Genomic DNA, 19099 nt, shown 5'->3' on the forward strand with positions numbered 1-19099 from the left:
CCGCACTGCGGGAGGAGGTGGTGCTTACCTTTCACCTCCCGTTACGCTCCGTCTCAGCCAGGCACTCGGACGCAGACTATACAGTCTTCATCTAAACTTTGCAAGAAATGAGAAGAAAAACAAATAGTCTGCGTACTTCACCCTCCCTTTGCACCTTCCTTCTCCTCTTGTTCATTTCCTGCTTTCCAAATGACCAAGGGCAGCAGCGACTCTTAAAGAGCACATTCCCGTGTGAAGCTAGTGCGTTATGTTGATGTGTCATATGCCAGAAATTACTCTTGAATGCCCGTGAGCGATGGTTGACTGGAATACTCAGTCTGCGGTGGGATGAACTCAACCATGGCTTATCTCCCATGGTCCAGTCAGTCCTGACCAATTCATTCCTTCCTGTTCTTTCCCTAATCCACCTAACAAATCACCTAGGGAATCACCCAGTAGGTATCAGTTTAAGTTTGCCCAATATTAAACCATTTATCCCTTCTTTCTCTGAGACGTCGTCGTAAGCTTTCAGAGTATACCCGTGCGTGTGTGCACATACGCACGTACATCCCTTCTCTCCCTGGATTAGTTTGGAAGTTCGTTTAACACAAAGGATCCTATCCTCCAGTTCTCTTTTTCAGGGTGATGGCAAGTATCAAAATACTATCAGGGAGGTGTCACCACCCAGGGAATAAACCTGAGTATCTGTCTGGGTTTGCTTTCTTTAGCTGTCTGCCTTCACTATTATTACTACTTGAATTAATTTTGAGCCAATATGTCATAACTTTCTTTTATCATTGACTGTGTTTCAGTGGTAAGTATGAACCGTTTGTTTTATGGTATACGTTCTTTCTTAATTCGTCCCCTTTGAGCTTCGTCCTTAATTCGTCCCTGGGCTTCCTTTGAGCATTACTTGAGTGGACCATGTCTGCCTGCATGGCCACGCTATTTTCAGTGTTTCAGATAGTCCCCGATTTTAATTTATTTTAAAACAGTTTTTAATAGTCCCCTCTTTTATTTTAAAACAGTTTCTAGCTCTAGCTGGAATTGCGGTGTCTCAACTCTTATTACAAACACACAGAAGCCCACGGGAATCGCCGATGTATACAGTAAGTTCCGCCCAGTGAAGCGAGTGTCCCCACTGAAACATCAGCCAGAGACTCTGGAGAACAATGAAAGTGATGATCAAAAGAACCAGAAGGCAGAGTACCAGAAAGGGGGTGATTCTGACCCAGGCCCCCAACCTGAGGAGCTCAGCCCCCGAGATGGAGAGAGCAGCCCTCCAAGTAAGAGCACGGAACCGAGCACCTTGCTGGGCGAACTGGAACATTATGACCTCGACATGGATGAGATTCTGGATGTGCCTTACATTAAATCCAGTCAGCAGCTTGCCTCTTTTACCAAGGTGACTTCAGAAAAAAGAATTTTGGGTTTATGCACAAGCATCAATGGCCTTTCTAGCAAAGCCTGCTCTACAGGAAATGCTGAGAACTCACTGTCCAGCATGACACCATTTTGTGTTCTATCTCCTGTGAAAAGCCCTCACTTGAGAAAAGCATCCTCGGTCGTCCGTGACCAGCAGAAGCTCTCCACTGAAGAATCCGAGAGTTCTCCTCCTCTGGTTAAATGTGGCTCTGCATATGAGCCTGAAAACCAGAGTAAGGACTTCCCAAATAAGACCTTTAGTGATCCTCATGGTCGGAAAGTTGACAAGGCGATGCCAGACTGCCAGCTCAGGGCCTTCCATCTGCAGTCCTCAGCACCAGACCCCAAACTAGAGGAGCAGATCGGTGGCATGAACTGGACCAGCTCCCAAGGCCCAGAAGAAAGGAGTGAGTACCTGAAAAAAGTAAAAAGCATCTTGAACATCGTTAAAGAAGGGCAAATATCTCTCCTGGTAAGTATGAATTAATTCCGTCTACATATTAAGAATCTAGAGACTCCAGTTTTATCAGCTCCATTCATTAGTAACAGAATGATGGTGCTTCTGTCCCAATTTTTGTTTAATCTCTACTTGTGGCTTTAGTTGGGAGATGTGACTTTTGAGTTTTAAAATTAAAAGTTAGGTGCTTAGCACAAGGAAGAACAATTGGCTATAGAGGGGAGTGTTATTTCACTTGAACTTTGCCTGAATTCAACTGGAAGAAGGACACAGAGTCTAAAACATAAACAAAACGAAAAAAGCCCAGCACTTTCTTTAATATGAATCTTAATGTCTTTCTTTTTGCTTTTCAAATGGTTCCCAATGCTCTCACTCAGTTATTTGTGGGGATGTCAGTTCCTTGCTGATGGGTGACCTGCCAGACACATGAACAGAGGGTCTTCTGTTTTATCCTGATCATTATTCAGAAGACTTGGACCAGGATGTTTGAAAGCATTTGCAGATAGAAACTTACCCTGGAGCTTGACTGCCCTCTGACCCACATGGAGTTTTTATTTAGTTCCAGGTCTGCATGTCTAGGGAGAATGAAGAAGCTTTTCCAAAGACTCTAGACACGGAGTAACATGATGTAAGAAAAGTCTGTTCTGCTTAGGCTCAGGGAAAACTAAACTGCAGTCACATTCCATCTGCCTACGTTGTTCTTTCCTGGCTTCCAAACTTGGATCAAACAGTAGTAAGCCTGAGCTGACACTGTGGTGTTAATTAAAGTCTCATTCAAGAAAATCATCACATCTTGGCAGTGTGATTCTACTTAGGGTAGAGCCATGCATAGATAAGTATAATGTGCTTGGTCTGTTATCACACATCTTAGTGTTATAATAGGATGATATGATTGAACAATTTTACTAAGTAAAGTAATATTTTTTTCATCTCCTGAAGATGTCTTTTCCATTTCTCCTGGCTCTTCCTCTCTATTTCTCCTTGGTTCATTCCTTTCTTTTGTCTTTCCCGTGTTTTTATGTTTCCCAAGTGATAACACCTCTCAGTTTACCCAACGGTCTTTATCAACGAGTTTATACTCAGGGGACTGAACTTCACTAGAGGTGAGGAAACCAAAGGCCAGGTTGCCTCCAGATGCCCCAGGAGTTTGTTTAGGGATGAAAGTGTCTAGGGGTACCCGTGGGAACACTGGCTGCAGCACTTGTCATGTAGCTTGCCGTCAAAGCCAGCTCTCCATAGTTCAAGGCAGCGCAGATGGTTAAGACAGGTAGTTCATTCATTTAACAAACCTACAACAGGGAATAAAACACAGCCTGGCCCTCAGAACTTAGCAGGAGTGGAGGAGACAGACAGGGAACCTGCCAGTTACCGTTAAGTGTCATCGCAGTTGTTAGAAAGCCAGCTTGGAACAGCTACAGACTTGCTGACTCCTGTCTGTCACATGTCTCCCAGGAAGATAAGTCACTTGAGCATTCATGTTCTAAAGCGCAGTATAACAAAAGTGTCGTTGAAAATCATTAGAATTAATTAATTGCGAGGAGTTCTGACTTATTAGATCCCCATGGCTGCCACCAGAGCTTCTGGAAGCTCATCTCTTCTTCCCAGTGCCCAGAGCAAAACCCCCATAGCATCTCCTTGTGATTTATTGACTTAAGTTTTCTCCTCTTACTCTGTGTTCAGCCACACCTAGCTGCCGACAATCTAGACAAAATTCATGATGAAAGTGGAAACAATCTCTTACACGTTGCCGCAGCGCAGGGACATGCAGAATGTCTGCAGCACCTCACGTCTTTGATGGGAGAAGATTGCCTCAACGAGCGAAATGTGGAGAAGTTGACTCCAGCGGGCCTGGCCATCAAGGTGACTGGTTGGGGGCCGGGTCCTCCACAGCTAAAAGTTGGGTTTCTATCTTTGAAGATTCCTAGTAAGCTTCAGTGTTAGAATGGAGGGAGAGAAGGGTGATATACCAAGCCAACAGCAAATGAACCTATTGTATTTAAAAGGTTAATCATTTCAGTCACTAGCTGCTTTGAGATTTTGAGACTATATTGCAATTTAGGGTAAACTTCAAATCAGCTAATGAAGAGAAAGGAAAATGATCTGTTGCCATTCTGAGAATTTTTGTTATTCTTAACCACCCCTGGATCTGTGTGAGGCTGTTTCATTTTTTCCTAATGTGAGTGTAATGAGCAAGACAAATGAGGAAAAGGTGTATTATAAGGGACGCTAGCACTCAGGAGTATTTCAGACAGTAAAGTGGACTTTTAATGGATTACATCTGAAGTTTAAATGTCTGCAGTATCAGGAGTTGTTTAGAATATCGGTGCCGAGTTTGCATTTGGCTCTTGCAGAGCACGGTATGTTATCTGTCAAAAACTCCACAAATTAATGCCGACTGGGATAGAGTTAAAACCTAGAAACTGTGGTACAGGAAAACGTGGTCTTTTATAGCACTGCAGTGAGTGCCTCTGTAAAATATAACACATCACTAGAAGGTTAGCTATTAAGCTAAAATTACTTTTAAGATCTTTGGTAAATAAATGTGGAATTCAGTCACATTTATTAATAAGCCAGAAGTGAAGTTTAGGGAAATATAATACATCTTGTGCTTCTGCATATGTACTTTACTTTACTTAATAGTTATGTCTTCTAAAAGCTGAATAATCATAATTTTTATAAATGGAATTATACTGAAATTTACTAGGGGAACTTGCTAGTTAAAGAAGTCTACTTGTGAATTCACTGAAGAACGTGTTATATTTGAAAAACAAGCAGTTTCCTTCCCCAGTATACCTCTTATGCAAATCTGAATTTTTGTGTCTTCAATTTATTTATCATTCAGCAAAGATTAAAAAGTTGTTTTCTGTTTTATTTAATGTTACTCAATGATTAGCTTTTTTGATCAAATAAGAAATCCATGACCCCAGTGGATATCATTTTCCTTTAGTTGTAAATGACGCTATGTCAGATTAAGAGCTGAACTTCAGGCAGCCATCAAGAAGAAAGAGAAATGAAATGTGAAGTCAAAGTCAAGCATAGTGGAGTTCAGCAATGTGTACGAGTCCACCAGGTACTGTGTTAAGCTGCTGGCAAAACAAATTTAAATGAGACATAGTCCCTTTTCTTAAGGAACTGATAGCCTGGTGGATAAGGCAGATAAATTATCAGTAATACAAGTGCAGGATGGCGAATTCAGGATCTAGTCCCATGTCAGAATCCTGTGGGAAGGCAGGAGTTGGGTTTGGTAATCAGTGGGCATGTGTCAGTGATGACTAAAATATTCTTGCAATGCCAGTGATAGTTGACATTCACCTTGCCGTTTTAGTATTTATAAAATACAGTTCTCATTAGTTTTCCTGACTAATGGTGCATTTTGAATATATTCTAACTACATAGTTGGATGACATTTTTTTGTTAATTTATATGCCCAAGTACTTGTTCTGATAGGGTAAGGATCTTCAGAGTAGGAAGGTACATAAGAAATTTAGTGGTCATTAAGCCAACCCTGGGTAAACTCCTTCTGTGGTATCCATATTAAGTGTTAATTCATTCTTAAACTGCTCCAGTCAACATAGGATCCCCATCATACAATCAGCATGCAAACTTAAACAATAAATTTTTCTTTGCTTTAATGAAGAACATACATCAAGCCCACAGGACTCAAAAGCTCTTATAGTTTTGCAGTCTCAGGCTTTTCATACTTTACTTCTGGACAATGATCTGAGAAATGGAAGTATTCTTTTATTCCTTTATTTAATCTAGAATTTACAAAAGCAGTAAATACAAATATTTTATAATGTATGCCACCCTCTTTGGCAGTCTGTCCTGACACATGTCCTGCCTCAGTCCATTAGTGTATTGTGATGGACGTTGATGAAATTCAGGGAGTGCTAAGAAGTCATCATTCTTCTGTTTTAGGACCTTGTTTTGAACACTAGTAACTAACTGGTGGTATTTCACCTCCTTAAGCACAGTTCTGAGAACCCTGCTGTCATTAAAGAAAACAAACTTGGTACAAATGGGCAGAAGTTGCTCAGATAATATGTCCTGGCTGACAGGAAGCAGAGTCAGAGACAAGGTATCAAATAAAAAGATTACATTAGAAAAGGGGCTCTGAAGTCATACCAAGGCTTAAGAACATCTCCCCACACTGTTAAACTCCTTAAATATGGAACATCATAAGTTCTTGCCAACTACATGCAGCATTTATTGAGTGCTTTCTGGGAACCCAACACTAGATACTGTGGGAGTTCAACAGGCATTATTAAGTGTGCTTTGGGAACAGTTAAGCAAAATAATTGTAAAGAAAGATTTCTAAAAGGTGAGAACAGTCTGTTTTCTAAAATGGAGCCAGCACAAGAAATTACTTTAGTATCTAAACAAATTTGGAATGAAATAACCTTGATTCTCTTTTTATTTCTGAGTAAGCCCAAAGACAAAATGCTGGTCTGGTGAGAAAACATATAACCTACTGATACTCCTTTTTAACATACAGTGAGTGACCCAAGGCTCAGGGACTTCAGCAGGCAAAAATCTCCCACTAGAATTTACTAACATTTTTTGTTTTCTTGGTATTTCTATTAATGGCAAGTGATACTGCTTTCAAACTCATAGTAGTGATATAATATTTCCTTTTCCCTCTCTAGCAACTTTTCATGTGTTTAAATGTTTCCTTGAGTAACTAAACCTAACACACATCTAACAGAACATTCTCCCCAGCAGCAGCAGAATATGCATTTTTCTCAAGTGCACATGAAATAGTCTCCATGATAGACCATATGCTAGGTCATAAGACAGATCTCAATAAATTTAAAAGGATTAAGATCATACAAAGTATGTCCTTCCACCATAATGAAATACAATTAGGTATTAATAACAGAAGGGAATTTAAGATATTCACAAGTATATAGAATTAACACACCTCAAAATAATAATTGTATCAAAAGAGAAATTACAACGGAAATTGTAAGATATTTAGAGATGATGAACATGCAACATACCAACATTTAAGCATGCAGCTAAAGCAATGCTTAGAGGGAAATTTATAGTTGTAAATGCATATGTTTAAAAAAGAAAGAGGAGGATGAGGAGGAGGAGGAAGATCTCAAATTATTAGCCTAATCTACCTCAAGAAACTAGAAAAATAAAGCAAACTAAATTCAAAGCAAGCAGAAGGAAGAAAATTAAAATTTTTTCAAGCAAAAATAAATGAAATAGAGAATAGAAAAATAATAGAGAAAATCAACAAAACCAAATTTGGTCTCATAAAAAGATTTTTAAAAATTAGCAAGCCTTTAGTTAGACTGACCAAAAAAGAGAGAGAGAGAAAGAAAGAGAGAGAAGACTCAGATTACTAAAATCAGAACTATTGCCTCATATTTTTGTGTTCTGTGTAAATACCCATTGATGTAAATTGTCTTGCCTCATAGACGCTCAGCATGGTTCCTACACCTTTCTTTATTCAGAGGGAATGAAGCACGTTGTGTCAGTGGGGTTTTTTAAATTCTCCCAGGAAACACTGCATGCTCAAATTGTGTAATTTAAGGAAAGTCTGTAATGAATGATTTATATACCAAAGGAGGGTGGGTGGACAGGGTCTAGGGATCCCATGAAGGAAAGTGCAGTATATTAGGGTCAATAACAACCAGAGCACAGTTACCACCCCAGAGCCTGAAAGGGCAGGGGAAGGACCTTGAGCTAGAGAGGGTTGAGTAGAACTGCTGACTTTTGACCTTTGACTGGTGGCAGGACTCAGCAGACCAGTGGCACCTCCATAAAGGGGGAGTTGAGAACAAAGGGGACCGCACACTCCCTCTCTTTTCCTGGTCTCCTGTTACTGCTTTCCATTAGCCAAACCCAGTCAGAAGGCAGGGGGTAAGGGAGCCAACCCATACAGCTCAGCCTCCCTGGGCAGGAAGGAGGGCAGAAACAGGAGGAGATAGATCTGAATGGGGCACCTGGAAGCTATTCAGCACACACCTGATCATGCTAGATGCCCCAGTCAGAGAGAACTATTCTGCGTGTGAATAGTTGGAAGTCGACTACTTGAAATTCCATTATCCAAATAGGAGTAAATGAAGAATGAGCAGATTACCCGCCCTGTCTTGTTTTTAGAATAGGCTTCCCTGACTTCATGCCCACAGTAGTTCTTTTCTCCTGTGCTAAGGTCCCACACCATGCAAACCAGGAAAGCAGTTGAATGTCTCATCTGTCTTATGGAGTTATTGTGAGGATCTAAGAGAGCGTTCTAATACAGTGTAAGGTGATGTATTATGTGCTTAGTAAGCTGACATGCATCGCCTCATTTGATCTTTACAGTAACTCCATGAGGTAGCTGCTACTAACCCCTGCTATTTCATAGATGAGAAAATTGAGTATCAGAGAGGTGAGGTAAGTTGTTCAAAGTCTCATAACTAAGTGGTGGATTAAGGGTTTAAATCCATTCCAAAGTCTGGGTCTTAATCGCTAGGTTACATATGTCACGACTGCCTTCCTCGTTTGCACAGTGTGGGATCCGAGCACAGGAGAACAGGGCTACTGTGGGCATGAAGTCAGAGAAGGCTTCAGTGAAAGTAGCATTTGAGCCAGTGTAATGGGATTATTTTCCTTTTCTTTATTTTGGACTCCTAACATGCTAACTTATCAAGAGAAAAAGCAGAGTTAATGGATAAACAAATTGTGATATATTTATACAATGGAATACTTCTCAGCAATAAAAAGGAATAAACTATTTCCAAGCACTAGCTTGGGTGAATCTCAGAAGCATTATGTTGGGTGAAAGAAGCCAGATGCAAAAGAGTACATACTCTATTCTGCTGTGATAGGAATCATAGTGGTCGCCTGGGTAAAGGTGAGGGGTATGAGAGCAAAGGAGTACTAGAAATGTGGGCGTGCGGTGGAAATGTTCTACATCTTGATTGGAGTTGTAGTTAACAAGAGCATATATTTGTCAAAATTCATGAAACTGTACTTTAAAAAGAGTATATTTTATAGTTTGCAAATTATACCTCAATAAATTGATTTTAAAATAACTGATGAAATTATGAAAATGTATTAAGTAAAACTTATGCAGTTGATTTAGAGTCAAAATTACTGATCAGAAATATAATAGGTGATATACATTTATTGTAAATGAATTAAGCCAAATATAAAAGCCAGAATTCATGTGATTTTTCCTTTGGTAAAATTACCACCTGTGAGGTATTTTTTCAAACCTGAATTACCTTAAATTTCTTTTTTTTTCTTTTTAATCTAGAATGGTCAATTAGAGTGCGTACGCTGGATGGTGAGTGAAACAGAAGCCATTGCTGAATTGAGTTGTTCTAAGGATTTTCCAAGCCTTATTCATTACGCAGGTTGCTTTGGCCAGGTATGAAGAAATTTTTAATTATCTTCTATTTGCATGCTATGTAATCTATCTCTTTTTAAATTTTTAGTCCATCAAAATCCAAACATGAAAAATCATCAAAAATGTATTCAAAGATTTATAAGCAGCGATATTCATTGCAGCATTTTTTATATGAAAGATATGTTTTAAACAACCTAAATATTCCAGATAGGATATTGGATAAATAATGAAGCAACATCCATATGATGGAATTTTACAGAAAAATATTCATTATATAATACTGAATTAAAATGTATGATACAAAACTGTTCCTGTAATTTGGTACCAACTTTGAATTTTGGAGAGAGAGAAAGAGAAATAGATAACAAAACTAGAAAAAACTATGTCACAACTTGTTTTTATAGTAATTATCACTCAGGGTAGAATTATAAGTGGCTTTTATTTTCTTTTTTATATTTTTCACTTTTTTCCAAATTTCCTACAATAAACAAATTTAACTTTTGTCAAAAGGAAAAAATGATAGATTTACTTGAAACCAAACTTAAGAAGAAAATCTTTAGTATGACATTAATCGAGGAAGTCTCCGTCCATTAAAGATAAACAATCACACTAACTAAATGAGTCTCAGTTACAACCAGTTTCTGTGTTGGGAAATCCCAGTGTGAGTCATTGATGTGCACAGATCACAATCCAGTGTATGCAGTAAAATATCATCATTAACTCCCTTTGAGAAGGGTGAGTATAAATTCTCTTTTTTTAAAAAATTGGAACCACAAAATGCCAATCTCAGTCTTAAAAAAATATAAATAAAGTCAGCACTGTATTAAAATAAATTTAATCACATTTGTTTGTGGCAAAGAAAATTGCTTCTCATGCATATAACCTTATCCCTTTGGCTTCATAAACTTTCCCAGTGGCAGTAAATTGCGGTATTGTCAACAAGAGATTATGCTTTTTCAAGCTTGACAATCTCAAATTTTAAAAATAGACTCCTAGAATATTACCACAGCCTTTCTTCAGGGGGAGTCATGTTAGGTGATAGTTTATTTTGTGCCATGGTAACTTCAATTAATATATATGTAATGTTTCCTATATGTACCAAGCACCATGCCATTGGATTTTGTGTACATTATCTGGCTTATGCCTTAAAACAACCTTATTGGATTCTGTTGTTTTTATCCCCATTCTATAGATGAGGAGACTGAAAAAAGAAATCTTAAGTGGCTTGCATGTGGTCTAATGGCTAGTAAGAGCAAAGGCTGAATCTCAACTCAGGTCCTTTGGCTTTGGGACCAGATTCTGTTTTTCCTCCATTTGTGTAGATAATTTGTATAGCTTGTTTACAGTGGCACTGATACAGCTGCAGAAGTCTTTTTTTACAATTTTATCTAACAATACGTTGTGATATTTGGAGTATCTTAACAGAGCTCGTATGAAATTTATGGAATGAAGAAAGGAGCAGGAAGAACATTTAAAATTTGTAAAAGCCACTGTCTTTGAAATAATTACTCCATTTTCTTTGTGTATTGCACTTATGAGCCCCAGTCATGGTGCTCTACAAACAAACGTAAGAATGAATAAGATTTGTTAAGATGCTCTTTTTTTGCTTAGACTGGCAAAGGGGAGAATAGTATTTTCAAATGACCAAAAGAATCATTAAGACAATAGTCTTCATAAATCATTCTCAGTATAAAACAAAATTTTATTTATTCTCAAATTGTCTGAGTAATTGTTTCATACCCCTGATTTCATTTGCTCATGTAAAGCCTAAAGAGGAATTTCAGATATCAGTGAAAAGGCTGACCGCACTTTTGGAAGAGCTTGCCAAAGTAAAGTAGGAAAGGATTGCATTGCTGTTCTGACACTTTAAGTCAATAATTGGGCATCCGGCCTTCTTTGTCCTGAGCAATGTTGCTTATATGTGCCAGTTTCTCTCTTCAGCTCTCACAGCAGGCTTCTCATAATTTTGAAGCTATTGGGACAGAACAAAAGAAAGTGCCATTTCTGGGACTGTTTGGGTGATAGTGTAGTTTGCTTGGCTGGCCTAGAGGAAAATATGGCAATTGGTGACCTATGTGAAGAGCCACGTCAAACATTTGCTTCATGCTAGTATTAGTCTTCAGATTGTTATTTCAAGCTGATAAGCATTTTTAATGACCTCAAGTACAGCTTTGAGCAAGGCACTCTAGCAGTGCCTTCAGGAGAGCATTCCTAACTACGTAGAAAATGTAGAAGCCCATTAGGACTGCAAATTCTGCCCAGCCATCCTACATCCGCCGCGACCACTTATGTAACAGATAACCTGTGGAGATGCTGAACTTGGAACCATTACAAGGCTAATATTTTCACAAGGAAGACTGTTATTGAACAGTTTTCTGATGGATTCAGCACATGCAGGTTTTTCTACAGCAAGCAGGCACTTGAGTGTGTTCTGGTTTTGTTTCTTCAGTAAATACCTTTGGAAAGGATAGTACAGAGGAAAATTCCTCTCTTGGTTTATTTTAGTTGCCCTCTGCCCCTCCTATAGATTCTTAAAGAATGAGCTCCATTTGACTCGCAATTTGTGTCCTTTTTCTGGTTAAAATTACCTTAAAGGGCTCCAGAACCACAGGGTAGCCAGCAGTTTTTAGTGGTCTCCTGGAGTGATAGATCTTTGGGTGATAGGAATTGATTTTCCTCCTCTTGACACACCAGGTCTCAGAGGGGCCAGTTATTTCATTCCCTGATTGTACTTAGCAGAACCGGCCACAGGGAGCATGAAGGTGAAAGCGTGAGGGACGTTCAGGGAACGAGCAGGGGTGTCCTCGGATGGGCCTGCTTTGCTGTCCCTTGAGAGAGATGCTTGCTGGCGAAACAATTGAGACAGAATTGTCTCAAGTCAAAGTCACCGCCTGTGTAACTTGGGCTGTTTTATTCGAACATGACGGTTCAGATGGTCTCGTCCAGGATCCCAGCAAAGCTCTTGCCCTCAGGTGCTTGGGGGCTCCGGCCTGTTTTGCATTGGTCACTGGTTCAGTGGGCTCTCTGATACTTTCAACCTCAAACTTATCATTTTGTTTCTGAATCTTTCATGTGACTTTTGATCAAGGAGTTTTGCTACAGAAACAACAGGAATCATAGCATTAAGCATTTACCAAGAAAGAACACATTTGCCTACACTATGTTCATTCTCCATTTTAAATGTTTGCCCTGATACGGATTAAAAAAAAAAAAAAAAAAAGACACTTTTTCAAGAAAGAAAAAGCTCAGCAGTTCCTACGAATGGTCATGAACAGTGATAGGCCTGCTGGTGAGGGGGTTCCTTCCACAAGCTGTGTTATTGTTTTTCCACGGTTTACTTTAAAAAGGGGAAATATTCTGTTGACTTTATTGTTTCATTGTCATGGGGTAGAAATAAGTAAACAACACTGAAAGGGTTACGATAGCAGATGAAAGCAAACTGAAAAATCTTTGAATGGCACAAGCATTGATCTGCTCTCCAAGGACCTTTGAAAAAGCTTAACCAACACAGAGCTCCACAACCCACAGACTGACGGTTAATGTGATTTCTGTGACCCAAGGGTTGGAAAGGGAGTGTTTCCTTTATGGAGTCAGGGGTCATGGGGCAACGAGCCATGGTGGATATTCATAGTCAGAAGACAGAGAACATTAGCTCCTGAGTCTGAGTTTAGATCCTAGCCCTACCCTTACTAGCTCAGTAGCCTTGCATACGTTTACTTTTTTTAAAAAAAAGAAAAGATCTCCCTGGACCTCAGTTTCCTCATCTTTAAAATGGAGATAATAGAACCTTCTTTACAGAGTTGCTCTGAGGTCCAGATGAGAAAAGCCACATGAAGCACTGCCCGCTGCCAGCACATATTAGACACTAGGTAAATGTTGGCTCTTATGGTTATTGGATACCTTCCACTTTATTATTTTTATTTCTATAAATATTATTTAATATATTTATTTCACTATGAGTGAAGTATCAGAGAAATTTGGCAAAGAATTATTTAGGCCTTAACCTGTTTAATCAATTCTTAGATGTATTTTTTTTTTTACGTTTTACTATCTCTAGATTCTACATTTATCTTACAGTAAATGACAATATGAGATTATTGCTGGCCATCTTTTTACATTTGAACATGTCAAAAACTGGAGTGAATCTTATAACTGATGGCACGTTAGATTTGATAACCTATGATCACAGACAAAGCTGCTTCCTTTAGAACTTATGGTTGTAACAAAACTGTAGACATTTTATTGATACCAGTAATAAACCTGTGGCTTACTTTTCAATTACATTTTTAATTAGACTGTCCAGCAAATCTCATAAATTACATGCATTAATTGCCGCTTTAAATAAATTGCATTGCCTTTAAGAACATGCAAAATACAACATTAAAACAGGTTACCAAAAGAGCAGAAAATCTCAAGAAGAGGAAACTAGTACATGAAGTAAGTTTCAAGTCGTTAGATGTAAGTTGAATGGGTAGGTGGGTGTGTGGGTGATTGGCTGGAATGTCAGTTGGAGAGGCATTCTGTAAAACAGAAATAATACAGAAGAGCCACCCCATGCATGGGACTGCATTGGATGTTCTCTGAAAGCAATACCTATGGGAAAATGAAGATCTGAAGTTACATTCTTCCTTTAACATCTTCTTCCTGACACACACACACACACACACACACACACACACACACACACACTGGTGGAGGGCAGAGGAGAGAACCCGCAGAATGTCTAAAAGATAAAAGAAGAGGTGGTCATCATTGCATATATATCTATAACACATATGCATTTACAAGGGCCTTCTTAATTGGAGAAAATAGCTATATTTGTTCTGTTCTCCTTACTAGATATTTGTCAAATAAGTCACTGTTTAAATTGTAGGACTGTGGATCTCTGCTGGAATGTTCTCCAGAATCAGAGCAGAAAGCATTTCTTAGAGACTGGATGCTAAACATGCTTTTACACAAACCAAGGGATTCTAGCCATCTCCATGTCCCTCTCAGAAATCCTAAATCCTAAGTGGAAAGCCAGCCCATCCCTTTGAGCAGTGCTTCTCTGCACCGTATCATAGGGGAGATTGTCATTTCCATCGATTTCTCAGTGAACAGGCCAATTGCATAGCTTCTTATTAAAGTAAATTGTCCACTGCAGAACACAAAACTGAATTGGAGGGGCTGGGCAAAGACGTGCCTTGTTCTGAACAATAGGATAAGCATTCTTCCTTTATGTAAGTCTTGCATGTTGAATTGGGTGAGAGCCTTAATTATAGGAAAGAATTATCCATGCCATCGTAAGAAAAGCAGGCAGGTTATCGTAACAGTATGGACTGCACCTGACTGGGAGAGTCAGGAGCCAAGGCAACTCCTGCCTCACACAGACCTTGTCCTGTTCTCCCAGGTCATCAAGCCCCTGCAAAGTCCAGGTCTCTAGATTCTTCCCAGATTTCTATAGAGGGAAAATTCCTAGTCTTATGAATAGTATTCTATTTCCTATAACTCCATTACTAAAAGTTATTCAGTTATATTCAGTTATTCGAAACACTGAATTATAATAAAGGGCATTTTCTGTGCATGTGGAATAGACATATCCACTATAATATTTAATCGAGTCTGAAAAACGTGAAAGTATGCCTGACAAGAAGGTACATATAAAACGTTTCTGAGTATCTTGAACTCCTCTGAACTTTACTTGCTAAAGAGAGAAGCTGCTAGAGTGTCAGAGAATATCCAGTTGTCTTCTTCAGCTTTCTGATTTGTAAAATAATTGAATTGGATAATTCCCTAAAATCTCTCCCACTCCGCATTTTTAACATTTAATATCATGGAGCAAGCCAGGTCACCACAAGCTTGACAATGACCATTGAAGATGGCAGGACTGTCCTTTGCACCAGTAGGGGCACAGCAACCTGCCCTCTTGATGTTTCTGTGTCTTAGGCATTGACTTCTAACCAGTTGGTCATGTCATTGATCTTGAGATACACGCACTCATCCAGATCTTTTCAGGAGTTAAGATCACATGGTTCGATCATCTGTCTCCAGATAAAAATATTTCGGTTTTTTCCCTACCTAATAAGGAAAAATAAAGGAAGTTGTTGTACCTTATGCATTCGAAACATCACTTGCTCTGGTCCAAATGTCAGTCCCAGCTTCCTCCAAGTTTGCCTCTGAAGGAGAGGATTAAGCACATCAGCCTGTTTTATCCCACTCCTACCTCCCAACCCTAGCCTCCAGGCTTTGCTCCACCTCATTCTCTAGGGACGTGGAGGGTTTCACTTCCTACAAGGTCTGTCTGCTTTTGCAACTAACACTCACCCTGCTTTCCCGGGGTGCATTCTTGGTCGGTTGTAGGTATTGATTACATTTTCTCTTCTTGCTCTTTAGAGGGCTTACGCCCTGCTTGCTCGTGTGAAAAAGGTGTGGTGCAAATATTCATTCTCTCCCTGATGTCACAGATGCCTTTATAAACAGTGCCCTGTTCCCCACATGAGGGGAGAAACATGAAAGGAGTTGGCTGTTTTTATCCAGCATTCCTTTAGCAGATTAGTTGGCATGTTCAGAAGGTGAAGGCAAATTTAATCCAGAAAAATATAGAAGTTCATGACCAGTCCAAGCAAATAACTGGAAAAGAAAATCCTTTAAAAGGCTAAGGAGATGTTCAAGCCTATTTCAAACGCATGATCATCTTTTTAAATGTCAAATTCCACCCACTAAACTTCATGCTGTTGCTTTTACCACTCTCATATTTTTTTAACATTATATTTAATTTTTCTATTTTAAAACAGTGAATTCCCATCCCCCTGCTTTCTCCTGAGGCCAAACATAACATGTAAATACCACAAAAGACTCAGTGGGTAAAATGCAAACAGATTACAACACACACTGACTGTTCTGTGTCTTTGCTTTTGAAAGATTGTGTTCAAAGCTTTGGGTCCCCTTCCTTTAACATAGAAGAAGAGAAAGATTTATCTGTTTAAAAAAAAAAAAAAACAACAACATTTGGTCAGAAAAATCAAGGGGGTCCCAGTTTTATTTCAGTGTGGTTATCTTATACTTAGCAACTTAAGATGTTGCCTCTTTTTTGTAAGGCTATTGATTGTACAGTATGGGATTAGGAAGGCATGGTTGAAGCATGATAAACTTAAAGTAGAAGCTAGGTATCTCAATAGTCCAAGGTTTTATAATAATATTCTTGAAGCCTCCAGATAATATAACAAAGTAAGAAAAACATTGCCTTGGACTCAAAAGACTTGGACTGGTTCCCACGTTGACTGTCTCACTGTGTGACTCTGAGGAGGTACTCAAACTTTCTGTGAATCATTTTTCCCACCTGTAGAATAAGTAAGCAAAACAAGAGCGTTTCTGAGATAACTTTCTGCTCTTCGAATTCTCAGAGCATTCTTCTTTCATTAACTTTAGTCAGAGATGCATGAATTTTCAGTTCATACTGAATGGAAATGTTCTCCTCATAAGGTAAGCTTGGCTATATCTAAGCTTCACGTGTTGGAGTTTTGTTTTCCTCTGTCCTTATATTAGACTTCACTACATGACAGTCTGTTAATTCCAGCCTGTCCTTGTGTTTACTAGGAAAAGATTCTGCTGTGGCTTCTTCAGTTCATGCAAGAGCAGGGCATCTCACTGGATGAAGTGGACCAGGAGGGCAACAGCGCCGTTCATGTGGCTTCCCAGCACGGCTACCTCGGGTGCATACAGGTACACAGGCCCTGCTGCTCTGGAGACAGAAATGAGTGCATCAAGTAATAAAACAAAACGTGGGAATTTTGTTCACCGGGAGAATGTCTGGATTAAATCAGCTTTTCCTCTTATAGTGGATAATGAGGAGTCAAATTGATATATTTGTATTTCCAGAAATGCACACAAACATTGGCATAAGTAGCTGTCTGGGTTTCTCCTGGAGTGTCACAGGATGTTGAAGGGGACACTTCTTGCCCTTGCAGCATTACCTTAAAACCCCAATGCTGAGGACAATAGAAATGAAGTACCCCCATGTTCTCAAGACAGCAGGAGACCACTACCAGACTGACATCGCTGAGTCCGTCACATGGAGGGTGCACCGTCCCTGCTGTCATTAGCACACTTCGCCTTCGCAAATGTCTGAAACACAGGACCGAATTTTTAAGAAAGAATTAGAAGAATTCCTCCGAGTAGCAAGCAGGAGGCTTAGGAGAGAGAGTGGTGTGGTTTTCTTCTCCCGTTCTCTGTAGTAGGACTGAGTTTCCCAAAAGCATTCAAAAAGTCCCAGAACTGATTACAGGAGGCCCTCGATATTGGTCCCCTCTGCCCGTGGGCAGGCTCAGCAGGGCCTCAGCTGGCCAGCCGCTTCACCCAAGAGCCTCCGGTGGCCTCATCCTTTTAGCCCAACATACATTGTGAATATTACCATGTCCTTTGTGTGCAGTGATGTAGAGAGGTTGGGGAGCAGAGCCACAGGAGGTGGGGAGGCCCTTCCCCCTGCCCCAGGCCACCTGAAGGTACATCCAGGAGGGCTGCTTAGAGAACACAGGGTTCCTACAGGAGGAGGAGTTGGCCTCTCGTCCCACAGCTGAATGCAGAGCTGCACAAAGCTGAGCCACACCCGGTACCGCCATCCTAACAGCACATAGTGGGAGGCCCTGCGAGAGTCCTCAGAAGCTTGGGGCACACATGAATGTGAAAAATGGGTACTTATTATATATAATAGTTTACATCTGCTAATCCCAAACTCCCAGTCCTTCCCTCTCCCACCCCCCCTGTATAGCACAGGGAACTATATTCCATATCCTGTGATAAACCATAATGGAAAAGAATAGTAAATAAAAAATGTCTCTACGTGTATAACTGAGTCACTTTGCTGCACAGCAGAGATTGGCACGGCATTGTAAATCAGCTATACTTCAATTAAAAAAAAATTTTTTTTAAACTGGATAGGCTTTTTTACCTAGAAAATGTAAGGCCCTGACTGACAAAACAAAGAGAGAAGAGAGCTGAAGAGAAGGAGGGAGAGTGACAGTGTGAGGAGAGGAAAAGCTTTGAATTGGAAACAAAGTTTAGAATTGACCTGGAATTTAATTTATGAACATAAATCATAATTACCAGAGTCCAACCAATCACCCCATTCTCATCATTGAAAATGACCCAGCATCTATGGATTTGTTCCCACATCTGCCTGAGACGTAGGAAAAGGCGATTGACAATGTATGGCTGAAGGCCATGATTAAAGAAAATACTTTTACCTCACCAGATTTATACAGTTCAAAATATGTGTATGTAAGAACTCTAAGAAAACAACACTCTTTTTCAGCCTTATTTGGTATTGTATCTTTTATTCCAAACTCAACAGGTACTTACTGAGGTCCTACGGTGAACAAGGTAGACTGTATCTCAGAGAGAAAACTGGGAAGTGAGAACTTGCTCGGGAAGGTAGAGAGGACTCAGGGAGTTCAGACGATATGGAAAAGCAGTAAATGTAAGAGGCAAAAGATTCATAAAACCGGAAAGCAGAGGTCACAGCAAAAAGCTCTCTGCAGAGTCTCCTCACATGCAACCACTCTGTGGAAAGCCACGCTGATAGGAAATATTTCAAGTGTCTGGGAAGTTTCCCCACTATTGTTGGCAAAGCATGCATCTTCTAATTTAAGACACCAACTTGTAAAAGGAGTGATGAGAAAAGAGAGAAATTTAAATTATTACCAGGATCTGCAGAAAGATGAAAGGAGTAGCATTAGTTTTTGTGGAGGAAAAATAATTGAATGAAGACTGAAAACTTCATTTTTCCATTTGACAAAACACTATCATATTTAATAGTATTGAAGTAGACTGTTTTTATCAGCCAATAAATGACTGCAACCCAAAGAAAACCAGCTGATATCACTAGTTCTGTTTGAGATCTTAGTTATTTTCCT

At 39.6% G+C, this 19099-nt stretch overlaps 1 protein-coding gene across 4 annotated transcripts in view; it reads left to right on the forward strand.

The window, feature by feature from the left end:
* The window catches only part of SNCAIP (synuclein alpha interacting protein), a 149064-nt gene that overhangs the window by 105275 nt on the left and 24690 nt on the right, over positions 1–19099 (forward strand). For all 4 annotated transcript variants that reach the window (XM_057541469.1, XM_007188475.2, XM_007188477.2 and 1 more), the window contains exons 4-7: positions 1008–1876; positions 3542–3721; positions 9117–9230; positions 16785–16910. In XM_057541469.1, the coding sequence (XP_057397452.1) occupies positions 1008–1876; positions 3542–3721; positions 9117–9230; positions 16785–16910 (1289 nt within the window). The remainder of the gene's footprint in view (positions 1–1007; positions 1877–3541; positions 3722–9116; positions 9231–16784; positions 16911–19099) is intronic.

This window comes from Balaenoptera acutorostrata, chromosome 2 (genome assembly GCF_949987535.1).
Source record: "Balaenoptera acutorostrata chromosome 2, mBalAcu1.1, whole genome shotgun sequence".
NCBI classification, from domain to species: domain Eukaryota; kingdom Metazoa; phylum Chordata; class Mammalia; order Artiodactyla; family Balaenopteridae; genus Balaenoptera; species Balaenoptera acutorostrata.